The sequence below is a fragment of the Mercenaria mercenaria genome, unplaced genomic scaffold (assembly GCF_021730395.1).
Source record: "Mercenaria mercenaria strain notata unplaced genomic scaffold, MADL_Memer_1 contig_864, whole genome shotgun sequence".
Classification (NCBI taxonomy): Eukaryota; Metazoa; Mollusca; class Bivalvia; order Venerida; family Veneridae; genus Mercenaria; species Mercenaria mercenaria.
The window spans coordinates 43,253-68,723 of NW_026463774.1; the positions used below are offsets into that span (position 1 = coordinate 43,253).

Here is a 25,471-nt window from a genome sequence, read left to right on the forward strand (position 1 = left end):
AATTTGACCTAGATATCATCAAGGTGAACATTCTCACTAATTTTCATGAAGATCTCATGAAAAATATCGCCTCTAGAGAGGTCACAATGTTTTTCTATTTTTATACCTACTGGCCTAGTTTTTAACCGCACGTAACCCAGTTTCAAAATGATCTAGATATCATCAAGGTGAAAACTAGGACCAATTTTCATGAAGATCCATTGAAAAATATGGCCTCTAGAGAGGTCAAAAGATTTTTCTAATTTTAGACCTACTGACCTAGTTTTTGACCGCAGTTGACCCAGTTTCAAACTTGACCTAGATATCATCAAGATGAACATTCAGACCAACTTTCATACAGGTCACAAGGTTTTTTATTATTTGACCTACTGACCTAGTTTTTAAAGGCACGTGACCCAGTTTCAAACTTGACCTAGATATCATCAAGGTGAACATTCTGACCAATTTTCGTGAAGATGATCCATTCAAGGGTATGGCCTCTAGAGAGGTCACAATGTTTTTCTATTTTAAGACCTACTGAACTAGTTTTTGATTGCAGTTGACCCAGTTTCAAACTTGACCTATATATCTTCAAGATAAACATTCAGACCAACATTCAAACAGATCCCATGAAAAATATGGCCTCTAGAGAGGTCAAAACGTTTTTCCATTATTTGACCTACTGGCCTACCTTGTGACGGCATGTAACCCACTTTCAAACTTGATCTCGATATTATTAAGATGAACATTCTGACCAAATTTTATGAAGATCCATTCACAAGTATGGCCTCTAGAGAGGTCACAAGGTTTTTCTATTTTTAGACCTACTGACCTAGTTTTTGATCGCACATGACCCAGTTTTGAACTTGACTTAGATATTATCAAGATGAACATTCAGACAAACTTTCATACAGATAACTTGAAAAATATGGCCTTTAGAGAGGTCACAAGGTTTTTCTATTATTTGACCTACTGACCTAGTTTTTGACGACACATAACCCACTTTCAAACTTGACCTAGATATCATCAAGATAAACATCCTGACCAATTTTCATGAAGATCTTTGAAACATATGGCCTCTAGAAAGGTCACAAGGTTTTTCTATTCTTAGACCTACTGACCTAGTTTAAGGCCGCACGTGACCCAGTTTCAAATTTGACCTAGATATCATCAAGGTAAACATTCTGACCAATTTTCATAAAGACCCCAAGAAAAATGTGACCTCTAGAATGGTCACAAGCAAAAGCAAAAGTTTACGCACCGCACGGACGCACGCACGCACGCACGCACGGACGAGGGACGCTGCGCGATCACAAAAGCTCACCTTGTCACTTGTCACAGGTGAGCTAACAAATAAAAAAACATAAAAACTCAAAATTTTAAAAGAAACAACAACAACAAAAATAAGAAACTCTAAGAATTTGCTGAATTGATGAAAACCTTTACAAGGCAAATTAAAAACAAGTTTATATCACGGCATTGTACAGAAGCCTGCGTATAAAGTTAAGTGATTTTATGTTGAGATGAAAAAATGCGATCGGATCAACTGTTTTTTTTTTATTTCTGCTGGGTAAAAGTAAGTTTTATTTAAAGTTGCATATGATCAAAAAGCATGAGTTGCAATACTCTTGCTATTGCATATGGATTGGGGCTTCGTATTGGATCCTCGAATACATGGCTACGACACTTCGATACTTTTCGAGGACTAAACAGTATTGGCTACACAATATGTAGCCTACAGGGCCGGTGAAATGAAGTATTTCGACCCCTATAGAATAATGACCCCCCGGTCATTATTCTATAGAAAAAGTGACCCCCGGTCATAGTATTATGACCTCCAGATCATAGTACTATGAATCCCCCACGTGAAGTAAACTGAACCTCACGAAGAATATCGACTCCCATAAAAAAATACGATCCCCGGTCATTTGGTCCAATTTAATGATAACTCATGTATCTAAGGCTTAATTGCTGCATTTTATGCCCCCAATCGGTGGAGGGGATCATATAGATTTGGCCTTGTTCGTCCGTCCGTCCGTCCTTCCGTCTGACCATTAGCCCCAGATACCATCACTTGACATAGAAATCAGAGCATTCCGCAACGGGAAAAGGGATTCGATTTCTAGACGCTGTATCTTGGTGTATACATTTTTTTTCAGGAAAATAACAATTCACAATACGTTCACAAAACACACCAGTGTCAATAATCCCTGCAAACTTTGGTATGAAGTAATTCTTCAGAAGAAATCTGCACAAGAAACTGCTAGAATAGAACTTAGTATTAATAGAAGTTGCAATACTTAGCAGTGGCAGTAAAGTACGGTAGCGGCAACAATAGAAAGTAGTAGTAGCAGTAGTAGTAGTAGTAGTAGTAGTAGTAGTAGTGGTAGTGGCAGTGGTAGTGGCAGTTGCAGCAGCACCAGCAGCAGCACCAGCAGCAGAGGAATAAGTGACAGCAACAACAGCAGCAAGAGAAGAAGAGGTAGATGTACAAGTAATAGTTATTGTTCGAGGAATAGGTCTGCATTGTGTTTATAGACCTGTGAGGGATTTGTGAACCGAGCGAGCGTAGCGAGCGAGGTTTTCAAATCTCCTCACAGTAGTAGTACAATCAAAATGTTAACTATCGGCAGTGGAGGGTATGAGAGATGTAGATCTAGTAAAATTGTCCTTAGGTTTGGTGGGGATCACTTTTTAATAGATATTATCGTCGAAAGTCTTTTTAGGAGCCGGTGTTTTACACGGAAAGGGTAACTTTTTTAAATAGAATAATGTCCGGGAATCGATATTGTATGAGAGTTCGAATGTAGTAATATCGGCAGTGAGTATTTTACATGGAAGGAGTCACTTTTTCTATAGAATATTAACCGGGGTCGTTATTCTATGAGATTCGAAGGAAGTCATCTTTAGGGAGTCAGTATTTTACTTGGAGGGGTCAGTTTTTCTATAGAATAATGACCGGGGGTCGATATTCTATAGAGTTTTCAAAGGGAGTCAGTTTCTTATAAGGGGAGTCAATATTTTACAGGAAAGGAGTCACATTTTCTATAGAATAATGACCGGGGGGTCGTTATTCTATGGGAGTCGAAATACTTCGTTACACCGGCTCATTGTTCCAGTGGTAAGATATTGCTTTACAAAACCACGGGTAGTAAGTTTCGGATCCTGGTCCTCCAACTAGAATTACTCTATATCATAAGTTTCAGATAAGAATCCCGCTTGGACATTCAATTTTCAAAACTGTCAAGGTCGTTGATAAACAATCATTATAGACAGGTCAGTAATTGTAGAACCTCCAAAACAAGCCTAGATCAACATTTGAAATTGTTCAGATCATAGATTCACTTTCAATGTAAATCCAGCTAGGTCTGCAATCGTAGATCAACATTCAAATTTTAAACAAGTCTAGGTCGTAGATCGACCGTGGAAAATGTCCAGATCGTAGTTTAACATTCGAAATTGTTGTAATCCTTACACAACTTATGTTATGTACGAGCGAATAAAATATTGCATGATACTAATTCGCGGAACCTAGAAACTCCTTAATTACAGGAGACCATAAAAGATATATGTCTTGTATAAACAAAGCAAAAATTGCCACAAATAATTGCGACTGTGCCACTCAACATGATGTAATTTTGATGAATTACCAATATCGGGCACGGACCAGAAATATTTCGTATGGGGCCATCTTGCAAGCAGTTTTTAACGAAGGTGTCATCGGTGAACCCCACAGCAGCGAGTAGGGGTAGGTACGTGTTAGGGACGGTGAGGGGAGTCTCTTCCTGGATATTTTTGAAACATATATTTGCTATGGTGGCTTCTGGCGTATTTTTTTGGTCTAGAATTTCAGTGCAACTTTGATGAGTATAAGTCACTTCTCAGCTGACTGCTATCCCCGGTCTGGCCCTAGACCTGGGCCTGAAATGAGTGTTGATTATTTGTACACTGATACTAGGCGTTTCTCATTGCCCACGCTTTGGCAAAAAGACATTTGCCTTCAATGGATTGTTTTGTGGAATCACATTCCCCAGGATCTTAGATATATAACTTGTCCTCCAAAGTTCAAACATGCCATCAAAATCCAATTAATGGCCAGTTAGTTTTCGTACTTTCTTATTTCCTTTTTATCTAGTTACTTTTATGTTGTGCATGGTATATTTCTGTCTTTTCTTACTGACCTCTATGTGTCTAATACTTAATACTGTGACAGTAATATGCGAGATCAAATACTGTGATAATACTTAAAACTAAATTATCTGTGATCCACTTGATTTCAAGATTTAATGTACAACTTAATAGTTAAAACAAATACATGGCTTTCTGTGTCAAGCCGCCAATAACAGAGCATCTATCCAGTAATAGACCATCTATCTATCTATCTATCTATCTATCTAATTTTGAGCTTTTCATCTGGTACCAACAGTTGCAGCCAGGGCCACGCCAGTTATGACAGACATACATTAGTAAGAATGTGAACATAAAGAGGTTTAAAAAACAAAGAATTAAGGTTGGTTAAAAACAGGATAAAAGATTAGAGCAGGTGGTTTGTGGAGAGACATGTTCAATCTGGCTAAGAGCCTGACTGAACTGCGGACCGGATAAGTTTACAACATCTGGCGGAAGAGCATTCCAGTGTATATTTTTGTCTAATGAAACAAATATGAACGTTATTATTTCAAAAATTTATATTGAATCGTACGTCAGTTGTTGATATATGCAGTTCCGTAAATTAACACGGTTAAAGTTTCATCAGTACTTAAAAAAATCCGACAGTTTTTAATTTCTTTGGTACAATTTGACATTAAATGGAAGCAAGAAGCTTTTACCCTATTACAATTATAGATATACTTTTGTATTGTTTATAAAGTCAAGACCACAAACATATGTGATAATAAGTTGTCATGTTTTGGAAAATAACATTCATCTAATGTAAAAGAAATTGAAAAGTTTAGTATTTTTCACTATATGTTTAATATAAGCGACGGAGATACTTTTAAAACAAAATTGGAAGCAAGAAGATGTTCAGTTAGAATAAATATTTTCACATCAAATTGAAGAGGAGAAATTGACGTATACTGTCATATCTGGAAAAATATTCACAAACCTAAAGACATATTTGAAATTAATCATTGAAAATAATTTTCCTATATAATTTATTACTCAAAGTAATATCAGTAATATACATGTTTTACATGCTGTTCAATTTTCATGTCAAACAACACTTTCTGTCTATGATTTGGTGTTGTTTGAGTTTTGTTTCTCCAGGCCTAATTTGTCAACCTTACCTCGGCTTGATAACCAAATAATGTGTATCCTACTGTATTCACTAAATGAAATGTTTACACGTTAAACAGAGTGTCTTTGCCTAATATATGTCACTGTCAGCTTGTAAATATTTGATATGCAAATCATGATCTACTACCATCATGAAAATACTAACGAGTACAAATATTCCACGTCGCGTCTTAAAGTGCTTTGAACGCAAAATTTATTAATGTTGTAAAATAGTTTTTAAATAATTGTTGTTTAAGATACTGCGCAATTTTGTATCTAATCAAACCATAAAATAAGTCTCTATATGGCTGCAAAACCCAAAATATTACATTTTGGCCCTTTAAGTGTAATAACGGGTCAGTTTTGTTTTCAAAAAGAACCAAGATATTATGTCAATACAAGTTTTGTGCAAGTTTGGTCAAATTCAGTTGCAAATTATGGTGTCTATCGTGTTCACAAGAAAATTTGGACAGACGAAGGGCGACCACAAAAGTTCATCTGGTCTCTATGTGACAGGGGAGCTAAAACAGAAAGAAATATCACCATAGGCAACACGTATAAAACATAGTTTTAGGCACTGTACTGTAACATATATAACAAAATAAAATGCCGTTTTTTTTTTTGTTTTTTTTTTGTTTTTTTTTAATCTAATGTATACATACACCAGGTATTTTATTCCAGATGTTAACAATAAGGTACGAGGAAGGAGTTAAGAAAAAATATTAATATTGAAGGTGGTATCAAGTTTATTTCTATAAATATTTTGTTTTCGAAATTGCTTGTCTTGTTTAAAATCACATTGCTGACAATCTGTATTTGAAATACATGCATTTGTAGTATTTTTAAGGTGTTCCCTAAAACATTTCAAATAATGCTGATTTATCTGAAACTAGCATATTCCAATTAAACATAAAATTGTTTTATATTATTCTGTTTTTATTTAGTGCATTCAATGTATAATCACAGACAAATATATATAACAGACACGTTGCCTGTTGTCATCCTAAATTGAGCTGTCATGAAGAATATGTAGTAAAATATTAACACTTTCGAATGATATATATCCTGTACACAATGCTTTAAACCAGGGGTTCGTGTATGGCTTATCCTTGTAATGTGTTGCAATATTATATCTTCTATAATAATCATTGTCTATCTTTATATATCTATTTAATGTCTTAAAACATTTATGGTAAAACAGAAATATTTTTTTTCAATGTTTCATATATTTTTTCTATCTTTTGAAATTTCTAAACGAAAACTAAAAAGATTTGCAATATGACAAAATATTATTTCAATGTTTTCAGTGTTCATGTGACCTTGACCTTTTACCTTCCACCTTGGTTTCAGCACTCTGTACATCGTCTCATCACCACATACCTACACCCCGAGTTAGATGTCGATACCTTGAATGAATGGTTAATAAGGGTTTTTTTTTTCGAATACGAAATTAAACATAAATTTTATCTTTGAGATCATTCGTGACCTTGACGTTTGATCTTCACCTACGAACGTGCTAAGTTTTAAGTCAACACCTTGCATGCTTATTTACCTATACTTCGGACACGAAATATGATGGTCAGGTTTGACTGGCTTTTTAATGGAATGCGCTGCAGTTAGCCACAGATTTGCCGCAAAATGCAATTTACCCAGAATTCTATCGTACAAATATTTTTATAGTCGAATAAATATTTCCTTTTTTAGTCAAAATCATTATTGTTGCACCGAACAAAATGTTGTAGGATTGAACAAAAATATATTTTTTAATAAATATTTTGTGATATACAATAAATATTCTTGTTCTATTGAACAAATATTTTCATTTTACAATAGATATATTGTAGGATTGAATAGATAATATGAAAGCATGGAATACATATTTTGTCGCACTGCAGATTTTTTTTTATTATTACAATAAATATTTCAAAAGATAGAAAAATATAAGAACACATTAAAAAATGTTTTAATTTTACAATTAATATTTTAAGACATTAAATAAGTATATAAAGATAGGCAATAATTTTAGAAAATATAATACTGCAACTCATTACACGCCATATTAGAGCCTACGAAAAATAGGTTCACTTCAGAAGCCGTTGTGAGATCTCCAGACAATTACACGAATTATGTATCACTATTGGTACAAGTATGTATAGAGTTACAAAGTGAGACTGACTACAAGTTTCTAGCCCTTCCCGTTCATGAAATATCTATAAAAAACGAGAAATCCCTGCTAATATACCATAGATAACAAAGTAAATAAATCATAACCAACCAGAATCGAGCAATATCGCAGCAAGTAGTTACAGTCCCTAACACCCATCACCAGCTTTAGTGTATCCATATGCCAGTATGAGAAGTGAAAGCTATTATGTTTCTCGTTTGAGCATCACAATCTATTTCATCGGAAAACTCCCCAATAAGCAGAAACTGTTTGTCATTTTAAGATTGATAGGTGTTAGGCGGGATATACCCGCATCGTATCTTTTATTTCACCTCTACATACTGCACATGTTTTTTGTCCATGAGCACATTGGATGCATGAAACCATGTGACCACACGGAATAAACACAATGCATGCGTCTTTGTCCAAACATATCTTGCAGTTCATTCTGTCTTGTAGCTTCCGGTTCTCCTCCAAAACACGATCTTGCTCTGAAAACAATTGAATTTTGTGTGTCTATTTCTTTAGAAACATTAACACCTATCAAATACTTTATCTAAACCCGAATTGATATATATTCATTTTAAGGACACGTCACGGTCGATATATTTTTGCATTATTGTTCAATAAATGAATCCTCAATATTTATATGGAAATAAGGGATATATTTTGTACGACTGCAGCACTGCGAGTTGCTCTAATTAGTGACAAATGACTGAAACAGTAAGAATTCTTATGTGATTTAATATAGATAAAATTATATTAATTTATTGTTTTGATTTATGACTTATAAGCTACAATATAGAAGAACAATTTTAAGAAAATCGAACTGGAAGGCAGAACGAACTAGGTCATGAGTCATCATACACCTGTCAAAAGTTACCATTAGCTTTTACGAGCTTCAAAATTATTTTTATCTCTCCATTCTGCACATACATTGCTTTTTGTAAGTATCTTGGTAGGACATTGTACTGTGTAACATACTTTATATCCCACATTAATATTTGTGCTTGAAATTACTTTGTTGAGCTCACAGAAGTCACGTAAGAACTTCTGTTGTTTTAGTTTATTGTCTGTAATAAAGGTACCTAACCTCAATATTAAGATAAAAGAACTGTTCCTTCCTGGTGGAGAGAGGAGCTATTTGGTGTAATCATTACAAAACGATTTTTGGAAATAACTGAATATTCTTTGTTTTTTTATCATTCGCCGGAAATTCAAAACGTGATACCGCCTTAAAACGTATAATTAAATAAATCAATTTAATATGTAGGCTTTTATGCAGTTTGTTTCGTTGTTCGACATCCCATCGACCTAATATTTACATCTAACGTCTTGTACGTTTTGTGTGTGTGTGTGTGTGTGTGTGTGTGTGTGTGTGTTCGGATTTAACGTCTTTTTCAACAACTTTTCAGTCATATAAACGACGGTGTCTACTTGTAGCAGTGAGCACAATGCCCAACTTTATAGTGCTGCCTCACTAGAATATCACGCCGTAGACACGTGACATGATACCCCACCCAGTCACATTATACTGACACCGGGCTGACCAGTCCTAACACTACCCTCTTAATGCTGAGCGCCAAGCGAGGAAGCTGCTAGTACCTTTTCTTGCGTCTTTGGTATGACGCGGCCGGGGATCGAACCCACGACCTCCCGCTCTCGAAGCGGACGCTCTACCACTAGGCTACCGAGGCGGTCTTGTACGTTTTATGCACATTTATTCAAACAAGTCTACAAAATCAGATTTGTAATTGTTTATCGCGTGTATCTCGATGGTTTCTGCGCAGAAATAAGATATTGCCTAGGAAAGACAAATGTATTCAATCTGCTACAATATGTCTAGAGTTACTTCCATTTAGCAAAATTGAAACCATTGTTTTGGATGATTTATGTTTTTCTGGGCACCATAGCTATTATACTCTTTCCCAAGCTAATTCCATTGCAGCAAATGCAATGAATTATGGGGAAGAATTGAGACTAAACAATTCTGCATTTCAAGTTGGCATTGATGGACTTGATTATAATATTATTTTGCTTATGAACGTTTTTTCAAATTAATTCGTCCAAAATCATCCCACAGTTGAGTACCAATGCAAGTTGAATAATACAAGTAATTAATACAAATTGAAACATAATTACCCTGAATGATCTCTGATAATATAGTCCTAGGACTACAGATAGTAGCACGAGATGTAGATTGAGCCACTGGTGAAGCCGCTTGATGCACAGCTGCTGAAGCAGGAGTAACAGGTGAAGGAGCAATTGCAGTAAATGAAAAGTTGGTCTCTGACATAACCGCTGAGGTCGTTGTGAATGCTGGCAACTCCGCGGATACCCCGGTCGGCCTTATTCTTGTTTTCTTTGCCGTTATTTTGTCCGCAAAGTCTAGAGACTCCGATGGTCGTCGTGAACGCTTTGTTCTCTCTACGGATATTTAATTGAAGCATGTAAAACGAAAGGCAGTAATTAGATTCAGGTTTTGATTTTTTGAAATATAGGTACCAGTTGCATGGTATTTTTTTATTTTTACGGTGTCCTCTTTAACCGTATCCCCTACTTTAGAAAAAGTCGATACTCATCCTCATAACAACATAATCGTCTAAATTTTACAATCAACTATGATCAAAATAATTACTGTATTTGCTAAACAAAGGTGTTTTAAAAAAGATATATGGTAAGCAGTTAAAATATTTCTACAAAATCCTACACTATATTCCATCGACTGTTTTTATGTTCGATGGTAACCTAAAAGGAAGGCGCAAGATGGTGTAGTAGGAACTTTTGTCCGGGTACAATGATCCCCGGCGCAATTACTTTGAAAGGCAATCATTAGACCAGTGGATAGGGCGTCCGCCTCGTGATCGAGAGGGGGGAGGTTCGACCCCATTGGAAGCGTTCATCTTGGGGATGTTTGTTATGGGACTCGTTCCAAAAAGGTCGGTTCGTGAGCAGCGAGCTAGTTAAATGAACAGTTACCGGCTACCGTATCTCACATTTGTTGGAAAAATGTGTAACTTACCACGCTTCTCGCTTGTCCGGTGAAAAACTTGTTCATCATTCTCTTGCCTATAGCCTTTATCCATACCCTGATAAGGAATAAGAAGTACTTTTGAATATCCATGTATAAATCCCATAAACCATTAAAAAGTTATAAATGAACGTTTCGTAAAAACTAAATAAGACCTCTAAATTGGTTTCCTCACAGTTTTGAATATCAACCAAAGAGAAGTAGGATGTTTTCATTTTTCACCAAATTAGTACTATTTATATAATTATTTCTTCGTCACATACGTATAAATCATTAATATTGATATGTTGCTTAATATTAAATGCTTCCCCAACCTTTCCGAGAGTTCAGTTGAATCTAACAATGAATTAAGACCATTGAAGTGATAAATATTGTGTTCTGACTATCAGTTGTGAACTATTTTTGATCCTTAAAATATACTGTTTCTTTACATTGATATCTAGTATCAACGCTATTGTCATTTAAGCCTTACTAAGGAATAGCTGTATCGTGAATTGAAGCATTGAGTGAATTTTGATATTCATTTTATGTTGTCATAAACTGAACTGGAACAAGCAAAAAAGTGTGAAGATGAAAGTTTTTCAAGTAATTCAAGAGCTGTCTCGATATTACCGCTACATATTATAATTTCCAAATATAAAATTACTTGTTCATTCAAATGCTGTGTCCTGTTTGTTAAATCATTTGACATACATAGCTTTACGTAGTCACATTCTGGAAAATATTTAGCATGCTGAATATAAGGGTCCTCACAAAGTTTCCAGTCTTTTATCCAACCTCCACAGAAATCACATCTTTGGTATCCTAAAACAGAAATACAATGACCAAATTCCTAAAGTCTGCTTATGTATTTTTATTACAAACAAACTAAAAATTTACTGGATGTTAGCGAAAAAATAATATGAATCCTTTTGCAGGTAAAAAGCAGCAATCAGCCGTAAATTTGAAATATACAAAAATATCTGTTCATTTACAACATGGGTATATTTTGGCAATTGTCATTTCAAGGTAAGTATTCGGAAAAAAACTTACAAAAAACCCTTAATGTCCGCCACAGTGCCAAAACGAATTAAATGTCTGCGTTTGTTTACTGTTAAAATGAGAGGTATTTATCCTGGTCAGCTACCAAAATATAAACACATGACTAATATATCAGATTGCAGCCTTTGTAATTTTTGTACAAGAAAAAAGATTTCCTGCGGCCAGAAGGTATACAGACCAGAAATTGTTACTGATGTATGTCTGGCCACTCTGCCTAAAAAGTAACTTATTGGTGAATAGCGTGTTGTTTATTTTTTATTATACCATTACGCCTTAAGAAGGAAATATTACCCCATTCCACATGTTTTACAAGTGTTCCTACACAATATTTTAAACAGTATCCAAACCTGATATGCTTACTATGATTGATAAATTGTTGCCTGAAGGTCAAATGTTGTCATTATTTGCCGGCTTCGGATTGGTTGAAAAATGTGTAGGGAAACCCCAGCATTCAATGAGACTTCAGCTGATTGGTTAAAAATTTGTTGCTTTGAATCATGAACATATCCTTAAAATCTGGAAATGTAATGTTTTCTGTCCATTTTGAAGTATTTTATAGCTGCCTGGCTATATATTTAACTTGAAATTAGCAATTTAGTGAAGTAAGTACTTGTTGGAATTCATCACTAAATTCCATGCACAGTTGAAGGTGGTTGTCTTTGAATGGAAATAGAAAAAAAAATGGATCCCGCATGCCCATGTAAAAATGTTATTTTTTGGTGTCTGGAAGGCTATTTGACAGGGTAAATGGCACCTCATGTGTCAACAAAAGTTTTGAGGGGGTCCTACAGAGTCATTTCTTACAATGTAAGCCTATGGAAAAAATAATAGCAGTGTCTGACCTGGATATTATCTAGGCCAGCTATATTGCAGAAACGGCGTTCCATGAATGCGATTAGCCAATCACTTTTCGGTAAAAAATCACGTGAAAACACCAGGTACATTACTTGTTGCTTTCTAATATACCTGCAGTTAATAAACATTTAATGATAGCAGTGTCATGTTTTTGGAAGTGTTGTTTATCTTTATTGATACATTTACATGCATATCAAATGACTGTTTTCTTGTTGTGAATTGAATGATTCTGTAAGTATATTTTTGACTAAACAAAGCTTGTAAATGAAATATATGCCCCGATTTTACTTAAATAATTTATGCAGATTATGCGAATGATTTTAAAATGGCTTACAATACTGAAATGTGTATGAATACATCACTATCTAAAACATTGAATATTATACAATTTAAAATTACACGTTTTATTCCAACGTTAATTATCGTTAATATCACAAATGTCACACGCGCTAAAATTATTTTAATCTTTCAAGATCAAATTATGTAGTTTCTGATCTTCTTCTATATCGGAAACCATATGACACTTAATGTATTAGCGACCTCTTACATTGCATACATGTCAAATAATGTAGGTTATAAACCGAAAAAATATGAACTTTGTAGAAGAGTTTTTGTTTTGTACGATTCTTGCGTATTAATTATATCATAATATTATTATTCTGATGTAGAACCCATTACTTCATGAAGTATTTAAAAATATAGGCCGACTTTGATGAAACTTTACCAGTTGAACTTTTTATTGTACTTGTCATAACATTTTTGATTTTTGTTCAATTCTGAAAGGTTTTGGAAAAATATTTGTCTTTTACGTACAACGCGATAAACGCATTTGTTTGAATTCATTGCAAAATTACTGGGATGTGTCAAGCTTTATTGATTTAAGCAATTGTTCACGTCAAACATGTAAATATTGACTATTTTGTAAATTAGACAATTAGAATTTACAAAATATGCGGATAAAATGTCAATGTAGACATAAACAGAATTTGTTGAAACTTACTGAGCTGGTAATTGCAATTTTCTCATACTATGTTCTGTACTATTTCAAAACCACTGGACCGTGACTCAGGGTATTCATTCATAATGTGCACGGTTTTATTTGTAAATATAAAAGAAACGCCTTTTTAAAAAAATACGCAAATGATAGCCAATCGTGAAGACATTAATATGAGGGAAAGCAAAGCGTCAAAGTGAGCTTGACGAATTTGTTACAACGGAATTAGCTCAAATGTGGAATTAGCCCACATTGTAATGTTTCCGGTCATGGGCCTTTCCTAACATTTAAACTTTTGATGCCACCTACTGCAGGAAATGTACATGCTGACCATCAATTTTGCGCACATTTTTCTCTTTGAACTCAGTTACCCCTAGTCCGGCAGTAATTTTTTTATTTTTCATGAAAATGCTCTACTCGTAAAACATGCATATTTTTCACACAAAATGCATCATTCCATATTATTTAAGCCAGTAATTACCGATTACAGTTTTATTTTATGAAATTAGATAGTTTTCAAACACATCCAACATATTTTAAACCAATGGGAGATCATTTTACATGGCAATATACACCTCGGAATACCATATACTTTTTCAACCAATCAGCGATCTCGTTAACTGTTTCCTTCTGACCGGAACTATTTACTACTCAAAAGAAAGACGTGATTCGCGACAAACTGTTCACATAAGGTGCGAAGGTAGTGGTTCACCATTTATGCCTCCGTGGTCCACTCAAATGTAGTCAATATCAGTATAAATTGCCATTTTCTCGACAGATATAAGCTTTATTGATGATTTATTCTAAAGAAGAATGTCTGCGGATGATTTTAAGCTAGGTAATATTCTTTCAAGTTTGTGTCGAAGCTACTTGGTAAAATGAAAGTAGGTACCTTCTGATATCTACCTTAATATTAGCGTTTTTATCACAATCTCATTCACGTGACCAACCATTTAATTCATTGCCTATAGACAGACCAGAAGTCAAAGGCTAGGTATGCTAACAAAAATGTGTTATACATTGTAACTTTACATTAAAAATAGTAGCGGAGACAGTTAACCTTCTAACCTATACTGAAAAATTCGTATTTCATGAAAATTGTTTCAACCCAGGTAAAACTAGTATTTTCTAATCTGGATTTAAAGACGAACTCCATTTAAGAGAAATGTTGAATGTCATTTGTATATTTAGGACAAAATTGAGATTTTTCCGGAAAGTTGGCTAGATCCTGATTTTAAGGTGTTTCAAACATCTTGGTTTCGCATCAGGTACATCATAATAGAAATAGGCGGCTTTTTCAGAACTTACGGCCGTCCTTTGAGAAGTAATAGAAATAAGTAAGCTAACAAGATAACCATTCTATCAAACTGGAAGTTTGCAAAACTGCTAACTATGGACTAATGTACAATATTTTCTTACCAAACAATTGTGAAACCTTTTAAATTCCTTATAGGTACGAAGGTAGTAATTCGCCGGATATGCATCCGAAGAACCGATCGAACATTGATGTCTTTGCCATTCGCCGCGTTTGCTAAAGAATATTGTTACATCTAAGGGTAACACTTGCTTGCTACTTGAATACTAAAATCAACAGAAAAACAACCAGCAACTATCAACACTAACACAATTTTATTAATAAAAGTAACAATTCAAATACGTTAAAAATATAAAATAGCCGTAAAGTCCATCTAAATGCAAAATTAGTCCATATCCTGCCCTTATCAAATTTAAATCTAATCAGTTCAAAACTAAATTTATTATATCCAAATAATATAAATCCTCTCTTCAGAGATAAATTTTTAAATCCAAAATGTTAATGTAAATCCTTCAATGTTAAATATTCAAGCAGGTAATATTTGTTATGAAGAAATAAAGGAAAAATTTTCAGTAAGTTCTTACTGTAGGTACTACCCTGTCCTCAGACAGCTTTTTATTTAAAGTATCACGGAAGGTTCCAGAACTTTCATGTATCACCAAAAACAACAAGAGGGCCAAGATGGCCCTAGGCCGCTCACCTGAGAAACATACTATAATAGTGTAAACATGTTTAACCTAGTGATTTCATGGAAACATGTATTTTGGTCAATTTTCATTAAGATTGGACTAAAACTGTGGTCTCTTGTGTTTAAACAAATATATATATTTTCTTAGATATGACCTAGTGACCTAGTTTTTAACTCCAGATGACCCATATTCAAACTTGACCTAGATTTTATCAAGGCAATCATTCTGACAAAATTTCATGAAGACCAATTGAAAAATACAGCCTCTGTGGCATACACAAGATTTTTCTATAATTTTACCTAGTGACCTAGTTTTTGACCCAAAATGACCCTTATTCAAACTCGATCTAGATTTCATCAAGGCAATCATTCCCACCAAATTTCATAAAGATCAACTTAAAAATAAAGCCTCTATCACATACACAAGGATTTACTTTGATATGACCTGGTGACCTAGTTTTTGACCCAGATGAACCATTTTCAAACTTGGCCTAGTTTTGATCAAGGTTATCATTTTGACAAAATTCCATGAGGGTCAGTTGAATAATACAGCCTCTATCGCATACACGAAGTATTTCTTTGGTTTGACCTAGTGACCTAGTTTTTTGCTCCAAATAATCCATTTTCAACTTTTGCCTTATATAGGTAATCATTCTGACCAAGATTCATGAAGATCAATTGAAAAGTACAGCCTCTATCGCATACACATGGTTTTTCTTTGATTTGACCTAGTGACCTAGTTTTTTGACCCCAGGCATTCTGACCTTAATTCATGAAGATCAATTTACAAATACAGCCTCTATCACATACACAATGTTTTTCTTTGATTTGACCTAGTGACCTAGTTTTTAACTCCAGATAACCCATTTTCAAACTCGGCATAGATTTTATCAAGGTAATCATTCTGACCAAAATTCATGAAGACTAATTGAAAATTACAGCCTCTATTGCATACACAAGGTTTTTCTTTGATCTGACCTAGTGACCAAGTTTTTGACCCCAGATGACCCATTTTTAATATTGGCCTAGATTTTATCAAGGCAATCATTCTGACCAAATTCCATGACGGTCAGTTGAAAAATACAGCCTCTATCGCATACACAAGCTAAATGATGACAGACGACAGACAGACAAACGACAGACAGACAGACAGACAGACAACAGACAAACGCCGGACATCGAGAGATCACAAAAACTCACCTGAGCATTGCTAAGGTGAGCTAAAAGGAAGATTCTGGAAAAACTAAGAACAATCCAGACCTTTAATAAATATTGTGGTAAAACATTCTGGAACACAATAGAATCTAAAGAAGTTATTTATATGCATGGTGTCTCAAAACTAGGTCAAGCTTTACAGTCAACACAAAATGACAATAAATTAAAGCATAAGGTAGGAATGACATTTACATAACAATATTAATGGCACTATTTCCCAATTTCTTTCCAGAATTTATTTTTAAAAATGTAATGTAATCATTTTCCCAAGTTAGCTTGAAACCTCTCTTGAGGGTCTTTTAAGTGATAATGTATGTTGAGTAACCAAATTCTTCCTTCATTGCAAAGAAAACTCTTTCCCTCTAGCAGTTGCACCTTGTTCGCTACTGAAAGCTACTGAATCCATCCCAGGTGTGAAAGTTTACTTAGGTTACCTTAAAGCCCGATTTTCGAGCAGGTCATTCAGGCCTTCTCTTCGAGCACCCTCCTAAATACCAAATTAAATGTTTCCTTCTGTCGCGTTCTTTGTGTTTTTATCTTTCGTTGTCAGATTCGTTTTTTGATTTTTTTATTGTTGTTGTTGTATTTTTTTTGCCTTGGCGCGAGCACCAAAACAGCAAGCAAAACTTTCAAAATTTCGTTATGTTGCGTTTGCGTCTGCGTCAGGACGTCACAAGTGTCGCAGACTTAGCGATTGTATAAAATATATTGTTTAAATTTTCCGGCGGACCCTATTCTTTTATTTAAGTTCTCCGTCGGCACTTATATTCGTGGATTACATTTAACATGTATTTCATGTTTTTCATGCCTTTCTTTTGTTTTTAAATAGTATTCTTGGCGGGAAAGCCTTATATAAATAGAATGACTTGTGTCGACTAAAAAGGACTCGAAATAAGTTTGATGTAATTACGGAAGGTTTTGTTCATGATAAAATAAATAGGTAAAAATTAAATGAAATAACTTTGATAATAAGGTTTTGCTTTTATTTTATATCCAATGTGTGGGTAAATAAGGTATAATAAAAAATAAGATAAGGATATCCACGACATTGTTTGGCGCGGAACCCGGGAACACAACTAATAAGAAGTTGGAAAAAAAGGAATTGGAAATAAACATGACAACTGCTGCATATGCCAGATGTGTTCGGACTAGATATAGGAACACTCTTACAGAAGAGATAACAAAAGGTAGTTACTTTATCAAATATGACATTGATGATAAAGATTTACTAATTTCAAATATTGAAAAATGCATTGAGAAATTGAAATTGTACACTGACAAACTTGAGATACAATCAGAGAAATTAGCTTCTGTATTATCCGAGTTAGAACCGGAAAACACAGAACAAATACAAAAGATTGTAGATGAAGATGAAGATTTAAGTTAAGTGGCAATTGATTGTCAATTAGATCTTAAGAATTTAAAAGACAAACTCCTGAAAGAAGAGGAGAAACCAATCCCTTCTTCTGAATATAAAGAAATGATTGAAATGCAAGAGCAGTTTCAAAGGCTTGTGGTAAAACAAATGAAACAACAACAAGCTTTTTATGAACGACAAGAAAGTAAAGAAAACGATAAAGCAATGACAGTGAAATTACCAAAGTTAGATATGTGCTCCTTCAACGGAGATAAGTTGAGATGGCACGAATTCTGGGACACATTCAATACATCAGTGCATAGTAATAAAAATATCTCCGATATTCAGAAGTTCAATTACTTACGAGGTAAATTATACGGAGAAGTGAAGAGTACAATATCTGGTTTGGAACTTTCTGTTGTAAAATTACTCTCTGAACGTTATGGAAACGAACAGGAGTTGATCGATTTACACTACAACAAAATTATCAACATTCAAAGTGCATACAATAGTGTGCAAAGTTTGAGAACGTTTCTTGATACCATGGAAAGGCATCTCCGGAGTTTAGAGGTGTTACATCAACACATTAATCAAGATGTGTTTATTGCAATGATTAGAGGAAACCTTCCAGAGAACGTGCTCGTACAACTAGAAATGTTGAACGGAGCAAACAATAAGTGGACATTGCAATCACTCCGTGGGAGACTAAAAGACTATATAGTTGCTCGTGAGAGAGCCGAAAAGAAACCTAACACGAATGAAAACAAACCAAAGGTAAACACTGGGGCTCAGAGAAACACTGGTGTTGGATATAAGAAAGACGTCTATGGACCAACGTCAAGTTTCGGTCCAAGGAGTGGCATACAAGGAGAACAACGAAGATTTACATCTGGTGAAGCTTTAGTGGCTAATAATGCTAGCAAACAACGTCCTTCTAATTCAGCTAGTAAAGACTATTCTAAACTCTGTAGATATTGTGGAAGAGGACATTGGAGCGATGAATGTCCAAAGTATCGGTCGATTGAACAGAGAAAGGGGGTATTAAAGGACAGTTGTTACAAATGCCTCAAAATTGGACACAAGTCAAGTGACTGTACAAGAGGCAAGGTATGTGTTTATTGTGGTGAAAGAAACAGTCATCACAGAAGTTTGTGTCACACCAAATTTAAAATATCGAACTCTAGCACACATTTATCAGGGGAAGTAAATAACGAGCAAGTATATGATTGTGATTCACCCGGAACTCCATCGGAGAATGGAAGTTCGCCGGAGAATGCATTAGTTTCATCAGGAGAAATGATACTTATGTAGACGGTTAAAACTAAAGTAAATAACTGTCAAAGTGATAAATCAGAAAATGTCCGAATACTGCTTGATTCGGGATCTCAACGTTCATATGTATCAGAATCATTAGCGAAACGACTTGACCTAAAGACAGAAGGTACCGTAGAAATCCATGTAATGACTTTCGGTAGTGGTAGATCAAATACTAATACTAACCGGAAGAACTCAAAAGTTGACGAAGACAGTTATAAGGTCAATATGCTGATCTTGACACATGGCAGTTCTTTGGCGAAGACATGTGCGTTCACAGGTGTTGACAATTCATTGCCCGTTAAACCAAACTTAGAAGACTTTTGGAAAGTGGAGTCGATTGGTGTAATGGACAACCCAGAGATGTCTAACGATGAAAGGGCTATGAAAAACTTTAGAAACACCTTGAAGTTTTCTCAAGGAAGATACCAAGTAACATGGCCCTGGAAGGACGAAGAGCCACTTCTACCGATTAATCGCGAATAAGCCTATGGTAGACTTAAATCTACTATTTCAAAATTGCAAAAGAAACCAGAACTCATGAAAATGTATGGTGATGTGATCGACGAACAACTTAAGAAAGGGATAATTGAAGAGGTTGATAAACGTATTACAAGAGCTGGTCTCATACACTATATCCCTCATCATGCAGTTGTTACGCCAACAAAATCAACAACTAAACTGCGTATTGTGTATGACGCATCCGCAAGAGCAAAACAAAGCGACAGAAGTTTGAACGAAAACTTGTATAGAGGTCCGGTGATGTTACATGACCTCTGTGGTATGCTCATGAGGTTTCGGCTTCATAAAATTGCATTGGTAGCCGATATAGAGAAAGCGTTCTTACAAATAGGTCTTCAGCCTATTGATAGAGATGTGACTCGTTTCTTGTGGATTAAAGACTTCAATAAACCAGTTACAGAGAAAGACAACATTACCGAATATCGGTTTTGTCGAGTGCCATTTGGAGTCATATCATCTCCATTTTTGCTTGGAGCAACCGTTGAATATCATCTAGAATCTTTTGGTACTCAGATAGCTGAGAAGATAAAAAACGACATTTATGTTGACAATTTAGTAACTGGTACAGAAACTATATCAGAAGCGATCAATATGTATCAAGAAGGAAAATCGATGTTCGATGAAATCTCTATGAACTTGCCAGAATGGATCACAAATGATGAACAATTTAATGCATTCATTCAGAATAAGGACAGAGCAAACCACCGCGTAATGAAAGTGCTTGGACATAATTGGGATACAGAAACAGATGAACTTTCAATAAAGTCATCTGTAATGGTACAAGATACAGAAATGAAAGAAACAAAGCGTAGTGTCCTAAAAACTGTTGCATCAATTTTCGATCCACTTGGTTCGTATTCTCCCACTATCTTACAAGGTAAACTCCTTCTCCAAATTCTATGGAATAAAAAATTAGAGTGGGACGAAGAAATTGGCGAAACTGAAAAACTTGAATGGATATCGCTTAAGAAAGATTTGATGAAAAATTAGCGAATGTAAGATACCTCGATATGTGATTTCAGTTGAAAAAAAAACGGAAAAGATAGTAAAAAATGTCTGACTTGTTTCTGCGATGCTTCAGCAAAGGCGTACTCGTGTTGTGTCTATCTCCACCAAGAAAACAGTTGTGGAACTAAAGCGGAGCTAATATTTGCTAAAGCAAGACTTGCTCCGGTGAAGAAATTGACAATTCCAAAACTGGAATTAATGGCTGTTCTAATTGGAGTTCGCTGTTTACAGTTTGTGATAAAGCAGTTGAGACTCGATCTCGATCAATATTTTTTATGGACAGATTCTCAATGTGTGCTACACTGGATACGTTCGAAAAAGGACATCGGTATTCATCAGAAACAGAGTAACAGAAATCAACACACACACAAAGATATCACATTTGGATACGTAACGACATCTGAAAACCCAGCCGGTGTCGCGTCTCGTGGTGTTAACATAGATACATTACAAAATAGTGATATTTGGTGGCATGGACCAAAATGGTTGTCTTTGGTAAAATCAGAATGGCCTCATTCGGATTGTGGCGAGTAGAATTTAGACGAAAATTCACTGGAAGACATTGAAACTGATAAATTACAGACAAAACAATCTCAAAATCAAACCGTTAACAGCATGTGTGTGAATTCTGATGCAGGACCTTTCGGAATTGATACTGAAAAATATTCATCAATGACGAAAGTATTGAGAGTGACAGCCTATGCTTCTAGATTTGTAAAGAACATTCTTGGCAGATCTAATAGAACATGTGGTAATCTAACAAGTGAAGAAATGAAAGATGCAGAGACAACGTGGCTGAGGTGCATTCAAAGAAAATATTTTTCAGACACTATAAATGCAACATTAGCTAAAAATCCCAACAACCTACAACGTCAACTAGGATTATTTGTTGACGATAGTGGACTTTTAAGATGCCGAGGTCGACTTGAACATTCGGATCTCACATTTGGTGCTAGATATCCAATGTTACTTCCAAAAGGTGATACCTTTACAAAACTGCTGATACGGAAAACACATGTAGAATTGTTACACAGTGGTGTTTCTCAGACTCTCAGCAAAATAAGGTACAACTATTGGATTGTCAGAGGTCGTGCCACAGTGAAATCAGTAATCAAAAAGTGTTACATGTGCCGCCGCGTAGAAGGCGGGCCATACAAGATGCCGTTAATGCCACCTTTACCAAAGTCACGCGTCTCAGAATCTGCTCCATTTACTCGAACAGGTCTTGACTACTTAGGTCCGTTACTTATCAAGACACAAAATGGTCCAAAATAGATATGGGTATGTTTATTTACCTGTTTAGTAACCAGAGCGGTTCACTTGGAGATAGTTGAAGATATGACTACAAGGGAATTCCTAATGGCATTCAGAAGATCTATTTCACAGAAAGGATCACCAGACATTATGATAAGTGATAATGCGTTACAGTTTAAAGCTGCAAACAAAACGCTAGAAAATGTTCTTCGAAACGTAGTACATTCCGAAGATGTTCAGAATTATGCTGCAAATGCAAAAATAAAATGGAACTTTATCGTCGAAGTTTCACCCTGGATGGGAGGGTACTACGAGCGATTGGTCGGACTGGTAAAACGAACTCTCCGGAAAACAATCGGTTGTACTCTAGTTACAAACATGCAAATGCAAACATTTTTGAAAGAAACAGAGGCTGTATTAAATTCTCGACCCCTCGTGTACGTCGAAGAAGATATAGATTCATGCATAGCAATCACGCCTGGACATTTTCTGTCGTTAAACAGAAATCTTGGTCTTCCAGAAACGGTCAAAAGAAACAAAAGTGACGAGGAATACTTGCCTTTTGAAAGTTCTGGGAAAGAAATTTTGAAGTTGTGGAAGAAAGGTCATAGACTTCTAGATTTCTTTTGGCAACTGCGGCGTAATGAGTATCTCCTGAGTTTGAGAGAAAGAACTCAATCAGAATTGAAATCTGGAAAAGTGCAATCAGCAGAAACACCTTTTATCGGTGAGGTCGTCCTTATAAAGGAAGATTTACCCCGCGGATGTTGGAAATACGGGAAAATAATTGACTTGCCAAAGAGTTTTGACGGAAAAATTAGATCAGCAAAAGTGATGGTGTCGTCAGGTCGAATCGTTAATCGACCTTTGAATTTATTATTTCCACTAGAAACTGCACCAAATACAAACAAATCAACAGCAGGCATTGAAACTCCTACGGGTCATGATAATCTACAGTCATTAAATAGCTCCGCAAGAAAATCGGAGCGAAATGCCGCAAAAACTGCGAGAGATAAAATAAAACAAATCTTTGACAATTAAATGTTATAATTAGTACTATAGGACTGTTTCATTCACGGAACTGCGAGTACATACACACGAAAACTGAATAGATACTAATTACAATATCACGTGATATTGTATACTTGTTTAATAGTGCGGGAATCATTTTTACACAATACAATGAATAAACTCCGCCGTAGAAAGTTATTGAATAGAACGCACGAATTTATCGTGCACGGGTTTATACATGTATTGAGTATTCATTTATATTCTTGGTCGACAGGTAGTCGTGTAAATTTCTGAAGTTAAAATTTGTGAAGAATTAAGATAAGGAAATAAAAATGTACCAATGTGATACATGTGAGAGACAATACACAAACTACAGGAATCTAAGACGACATATCTTAGAAAAACACAGTTACATTGAAAAATACTGGTGTGTGATTGAAAATTGCAGATCATCATTCATTCGTAAAGGATATCTAAAAAATCATCTATCTATGGTACACGGCGTTTCAAGAGCTGACATAAACCGATATACATTCAACATTAAAAGAGGATACCATCAAAGGAGATACGCAGAACCTATCGTGATGGATGACACTATTAATGATTTTGACATCGATGTTATCCTAGACGAAAATGAACGCAATACGAATGACAGATTAGTGGTTGAAGTCGAGATTGATGATAATAACAACGAAGTTTTACCGGACTTTGATGATAGTGAGCCTGATGTTAGCATAAACGGTGACGTACAGGATGACGTAGAAAGTGTGCAGAATGATGACGTCTTGAGTGACGTAGTAAGTGTGCAGGATGACTTAGAAAGTGTACAGAATGATGACGTTCTGAGTGACGTAGTAAGTGTGCAGGACGATGATGTGCAGGATGATGACGTGCAGGATGACGTAGAAAGTGTGCAGAATGATGACGTTCTGAGTGACGTAGTAAGTGTGCAGGACGATGATGTGCAAGATGATGACGTCGATAGTGTTACATTCTTGGACATAGACAATGTTCAAGATATAAGGAGAATCACTCTTTATCATAGTCTGACGTGGCAGGTGATCTATACTTACAGAGGTGAAGAGATAATCGATGAACAGACTTTTATGAGTTGTGATAGATGGATTATTCATAACTGATAGAAAATATGATATTGTTGTATCTTTCTTGGTCGCCGTGAGTGTCGCAGACTTAGCGATTGTATAAAATATATTGTTTAAATTTTCCGGCGGACCCTATTCTTTTATTTAAGTTCTCCGTCGGCACTTATATTCGTGGATTACATTTAACATGTATTTGTATTGGGGTACTAAATCCTACTCTTGTGTTAATGCGGTGCAGAGTCGAGCGATGCGGTTCTTTTTGGGTATGGGCAAGTACACGCCAAACAGTGCTCTCTATGGTGAACTTTCATGGAAACCCCCACATGTGAAACAATGGAGATCTGTGGCACAGCAATTTTATAAAGACTGTGGATAATAATAGAATCAATTATTGAATCTTTGCTCTATGCTGTAATAAGAGTAATAGAAATTGTAAAAATTGGCAGTTTCAAGTTAAGTTACATTTGTCTAAAACTGGTTTGCAAGATTACTATGAAAATTGTGACAGGAACTCGTCTAGATATTTTTATGACTTAGTTGAAAATGCATCTATGGATAAATATATTGAAATTTGGAAAGAATGTTTAGAAAATGAAGTTTGTCCATCTGGTAGAGGTAAGAATAAATTGAGGACCTATCACCTGTTCAAACATGATTATGTAACAGAGAACTATGTTAAGTCCTTAATACCTTTGAAACATAAATCAGCATTAGCAAAATTCAGATGTGGCGTTGCCCCTATTAGACTTGAGACTGGTAGATATGAAAACTTACCAGAGGAGCAAAGACTATGTCCAATATGTAGGCAAGGAGTTGAGAATGAAATGCATGTATTGTTACACTGTAATGCTTATATTGATCAAAGAAGTACAATGTTTACAAAAGCAACTGATATTGATAATGGTTTTAATAATTTTTCTGACCAGGAAAAACTTGTGTTTGTTCTCTCCAGCAATAATGATAATATGCTTAATGTCACTGCCAAAACCTGTTATAATATTCTTAAAACTAGAAATAATCTGTTGTATAAGGAATAACTAGAATTATAATTCTTATTTGAGCTACTACATGGGAGGGTCTGCGTTGGGATATTTTTTGACTGGGATTGGTCACGTTCTAGGTGTCTGGTTTGGCCGTCTACTTGGTTTATCTGCACCGGTGTGGCGCATTTACTGTCGAATGTTTGAAAGGCGGTGTGGATCAAGAAGCACATTGATTGTTACCTTTTCTTGTCGTGGATATCTTTGATGCTGGTCTTCTCATGGCGTAGCTCATTTCCTACTATTTTATAGACATGTACAATATATTAAGCAATAATGGTGAAACATGAGTTATTTCATGGG

At 35.3% G+C, this 25,471-nt stretch overlaps 5 protein-coding genes across 5 annotated transcripts; 4 read left to right on the forward strand and 1 right to left on the reverse strand.

The window, feature by feature from the left end:
- Positions 1–5,989: 5,989 nt before the first annotated feature.
- Positions 5,990–11,593, reverse strand: LOC128554911 (putative inhibitor of apoptosis). The gene is made up of 5 exons (XM_053536246.1): positions 11,578–11,593; positions 11,098–11,255; positions 10,443–10,509; positions 9,563–9,847; positions 5,990–7,911 (listed from the first exon to the last, which is right to left on the reverse strand). Exons 1-5 carry the CDS (start codon positions 11,591–11,593, stop codon positions 7,715–7,717), a joined length of 723 nt encoding a protein of 240 aa, XP_053392221.1. The 3' UTR covers positions 5,990–7,714.
- Positions 11,594–18,039: 6,446 nt separating this feature from the next.
- On the forward strand, positions 18,040–19,227 carry LOC123540118 (uncharacterized). Its single transcript, XM_045324914.2, has one exon. It carries the CDS (start codon positions 18,040–18,042, stop codon positions 19,225–19,227), a length of 1,188 nt encoding a protein of 395 aa, XP_045180849.2.
- Positions 19,228–19,776: 549 nt separating this feature from the next.
- Positions 19,777–21,294, forward strand: LOC128554912 (uncharacterized). Its single transcript, XM_053536247.1, has 2 exons — positions 19,777–20,629; positions 20,834–21,294. Exons 1-2 carry the CDS (start codon positions 19,777–19,779, stop codon positions 21,292–21,294), a joined length of 1,314 nt encoding a protein of 437 aa, XP_053392222.1.
- An 81-nt stretch (positions 21,295–21,375) lies between these two features.
- LOC128554914 (uncharacterized) lies at positions 21,376–22,035 on the forward strand. Its single transcript, XM_053536248.1, has one exon. The coding sequence runs from the start codon at positions 21,376–21,378 to the stop codon at positions 22,033–22,035; it is 660 nt and encodes a 219-aa protein (XP_053392223.1).
- A 63-nt stretch (positions 22,036–22,098) lies between these two features.
- LOC128554915 (uncharacterized) lies at positions 22,099–23,055 on the forward strand. Its single transcript, XM_053536249.1, has one exon. It carries the CDS (start codon positions 22,099–22,101, stop codon positions 23,053–23,055), a length of 957 nt encoding a protein of 318 aa, XP_053392224.1.
- Positions 23,056–25,471: the final 2,416 nt, after the last annotated feature.